The 3,508-nt window shown below is 37.1% G+C and overlaps 1 protein-coding gene across 1 annotated transcript; it reads right to left on the reverse strand.

Moving 5' to 3' along the window:
• Positions 1–7: 7 nt before the first annotated feature.
• LOC121939510 (butyrophilin subfamily 3 member A2-like) lies at positions 8–3,087 on the reverse strand (the record flags this gene model as incomplete). Its single annotated transcript, XM_042482527.1, has 4 exons — positions 1,935–3,087; positions 955–1,069; positions 534–875; positions 8–95 (listed from the first exon to the last, which is right to left on the reverse strand). Coding segments are annotated over exons 2-4 (536 nt in total), but the record flags the coding sequence as incomplete, so codon positions are not given.
• Positions 3,088–3,508: the final 421 nt, after the last annotated feature.

The raw sequence follows: 3,508 nt of genomic DNA on the forward strand, positions 1-3,508 counted from the left end.
CTCAGGCTCTGGATACCAGCCTGCAGACTCACACTGCAGAACCAGTCTGCTGCTGTTTAAACTCACGTCTGCTATGAGCGGCGAGGAGACAGAACCTGATGAAAAACGCAGACAGTACATAAATACGACATGCACAAATTACTTTGTTTAGAAAAAGATGGCCTGTTGAGTAAAACTGGTCTGTCTCTGCAGCAGGAAGAAGCAAATACTTTTGAAATTGGTGCAACATGACCAAAGAAAAAGGAACATATTTGCAGAGAAGGAAAAAAAAATTCTGCAAAAATCTGATTGCATTGTGCTGCACCGCACCGATAAACGCTCATTTATTCCCATCAGTCAGTTCAAAGGTTCTAAAAATGTTACTGAATGAAGTATCAATGCATTTACAACAAATACTGAAATTATAAAGAGTCTCAATGAAATATGTGCAATGTCACATGTTTAGTGTAAACTATCATGTCATTAAAATCCTTCAAAATGTAAAAATACTGAGTGTTATGCAAAATGTGCACAAAAACCTCACGTCTGCTCACCAACAACAAGCTCAACGATGGATTCTTCGTCCTGCGAGGGAAAGTAGCATCTATATTTTCCGTTATCAGAGTGTTTGACCGCAGAGAGAGTCAGCGAGAGGTCTCCGTGCTTCAGTTTCTCAGCGGACATCGATGTCCTTCCTCTGTAAGACGGGTTTTGGTTGACCAAAATGTTTTGACTTTCGTGCCACACGTGGACAAATCTGGGTTCCAGGTCGAGTCTACCCCACTCCACACTCTTAGAAACGGCGTCCAGGGCAGGCTCCAGGTGGCATGGCAGGATAATGTCTTTACCAACTAAGGTCACTCTTGTTTTTGAAGGTCCAAGCCCCTGAGACTGGCCTGCAAAACAAAAAATGACCATGCTTTCATTATTCTGTTTTTTCTGCGTTGTCTGTGCTGCTTTTTGCATGCAAGTTACCTGAATAAGAGTCCATTAGAAGAAGAAGAAGAATCAAAATGTGCTGGAAAACCAAACCACAGAAGGAGCCAAGTTTAAAGAAGCGCCCAAAAATCAGAGGAAGCATCCTGGAGTTCTACGGAAATAAACGTTTCAAAATGTTAATTTCAAGAACAAAAAAGCTTTAAATGGCTCCATGGAGGTTAAAATGGTACATTATCAAAGTAACATCAAGTATAATCCATGGTTCACCTCGATGGATGGAAAAAATGGCTTTTTTGATGAAGGGCCGAAACCATGCGGGCCTGGTCTGTTTGGAAATTCACCACATTTGTAGATAATGAAGTATAATTTATCAGTCCCTCTGTTGCCACCCTGATGGCAGCCGAATACTGTATCTGTGACAGAATCTCATTTATTAGACATATAGACATTTTGATGTTATATGTCTTTGATTATTAAGTTTTACAAATACATTGCACATTAACAAGGAAAAAATACCATAAAGACAGGAAAGCCATATGAAAAAAAAAAATCCTTATGCATTAAAAAAAAACCTGATTAACGGTCGTAAATGGCATTTAAATGAACATCAAAATGAAAATAATGCAACATGAAGACCACATATTCAGCCACAACTGTACGTGGTACAACAGCTATACTTGAGGCCGTAGAACAATAAGCTGTACAGTCGCACCAAAGTCCAGCTTTTTCACACACAAACCCATAGAAACAGTAAAATTAATTACATTTTTAAAATAGCAGTTAGAAGAACAGAAGAATAAATAAAACAAAGAGAAAGTATCAAGGCCAAACCCACTGTACAAAATAAAGAAATAAAAATGAAATAATAATAATAACAACTAAAAAAACACACAAAAAACACTTTTTACTCTTTAGCTCCACAGTTTACAATGACACACTCATTAAAATAAAAGCATAGTAAGAGCACCATTACAATTAAAATATGAATTTTCAAAAGTACAAATGTAAATGCATACCTGTTGTATTTCGGAGTCAGTTCTCCCCCGAAACTAAAAATTCTGTGTGGCCAAAGTCCTTTATTAATGTCATTGGTTGCTACTCTGATGTCAATATTTGGATTGTATGTCGTTAGTTAATGAATAACTGGACAAGATTCAACTGTTTAATATCACAACTTTTCACTATGTACACACTGCACAGTTATGCAGAAAACATCCGTTTTAACCACTTTATTTTAACTAAAGAGGGGAGACATTTTTAGTTTAATGTTCATGAAATTTGTAATTTTACATTGACTGTAATTTTCCTGTTCATAGGTTTCATAAAATACAAAAACAAAAGCCTCAGCTGGATCTGCTGCTTTTATTTTGAAAGAAAAAAATAATGTAGGAAAAATAAAATCAAGGATTTTATATATATATATTGTGTGTATACATTGTGAATTATTACAGAGGAAGGAAGCAAATCTTTGTAAAAGTACATTTTTAAAAAAAGGACAGCTAGTGGCATCAGCTTAACAAGATGTGGCCCAAAAATTTGTGATAAAAAAGCCCCAAAGTTAAAGAAGTTACAACAAATTACCTGAAAATATGCCAAAAAAAGTTAAAAAAAAAAAAGGAAACAGAGAGTGCTGAAAAGAGTATTACTGTAATGAGGGCCAGGTCTTGCTGCCATCAGTTACGGTGAGTTTAACAGGTCATGCTGATTTTCTAACTCCTCTAAATGCAGGTGAATCAGCTCCATGTGGTTCTCGACTCCTCGCTTCCTCTCTTTTATTGTTGCCGTTAAACTTTCTGTTTTCTGCAGAAGTTTTTCTGTGTTGAGCTGCTGTTTCTCCAGTTCTTCTTTTCTCTTCTCCAGTTTCCACTGAGCGCTGAAAAGGTTTTGTTTTTCTCTCAGGTATCCTTCTGTTTTGTCGGTGGCCTTTTCTCTCTCTCTCTCGTCTATCTCTTTCTCCACTGACTGAACCTTTTTCTTGTTCTCCTCCCTCTCTCTCTCCATCTCTTCCAGCTGCAGACTCAGCTCGTCTCTTTGACTCCTCAGTCCTTTCATCACTTCCTCTGACGGAGTCAAAACCGCCGACCACGCGTCCGCTTCCTCTCGCGTCTTCTGCAATTGTTTCTGCAGCTCAGCCTTTTTTTCCATCTTTTTGGTTTGGAAAATACATGATGCTGAACAAAACACAAATATTGGAAAAAAAAAACGTTACACATCAAAAAAATATAAAGACACAAATGTAAACATACACGTGTGTGTCGGTTTTGACTCCATCGGAGGAAGTTTTTTTTTTGAGTGGAGATTGTCTACATCTCAACCAAACACTGAAAACTATAAATGACAACAGGACACAAACTAATCCAGTTATCAAGCCAGCGACGACACAGAAAGGCCAACAAGACGTATCTGTGCACGAGCCAGCGGCTGAAATGATATTACACACAACAAAAAGACATGTAAAAACATAAAAACAATTTTTATAGAAAATGATCGAGCTAAATTTAGGGGAAAAAATGTCATATTTCTATAATATGGCCTGTTCACATCAAATGGTATTTAAATATTTTAGTGACTGATTTTGTTTGTTACCTGT

Source organism: Plectropomus leopardus, unplaced genomic scaffold (genome assembly GCF_008729295.1).
Source record: "Plectropomus leopardus isolate mb unplaced genomic scaffold, YSFRI_Pleo_2.0 unplaced_scaffold4955, whole genome shotgun sequence".
In the NCBI taxonomy this organism is placed as follows: Eukaryota; Metazoa; Chordata; class Actinopteri; order Perciformes; family Serranidae; genus Plectropomus; species Plectropomus leopardus.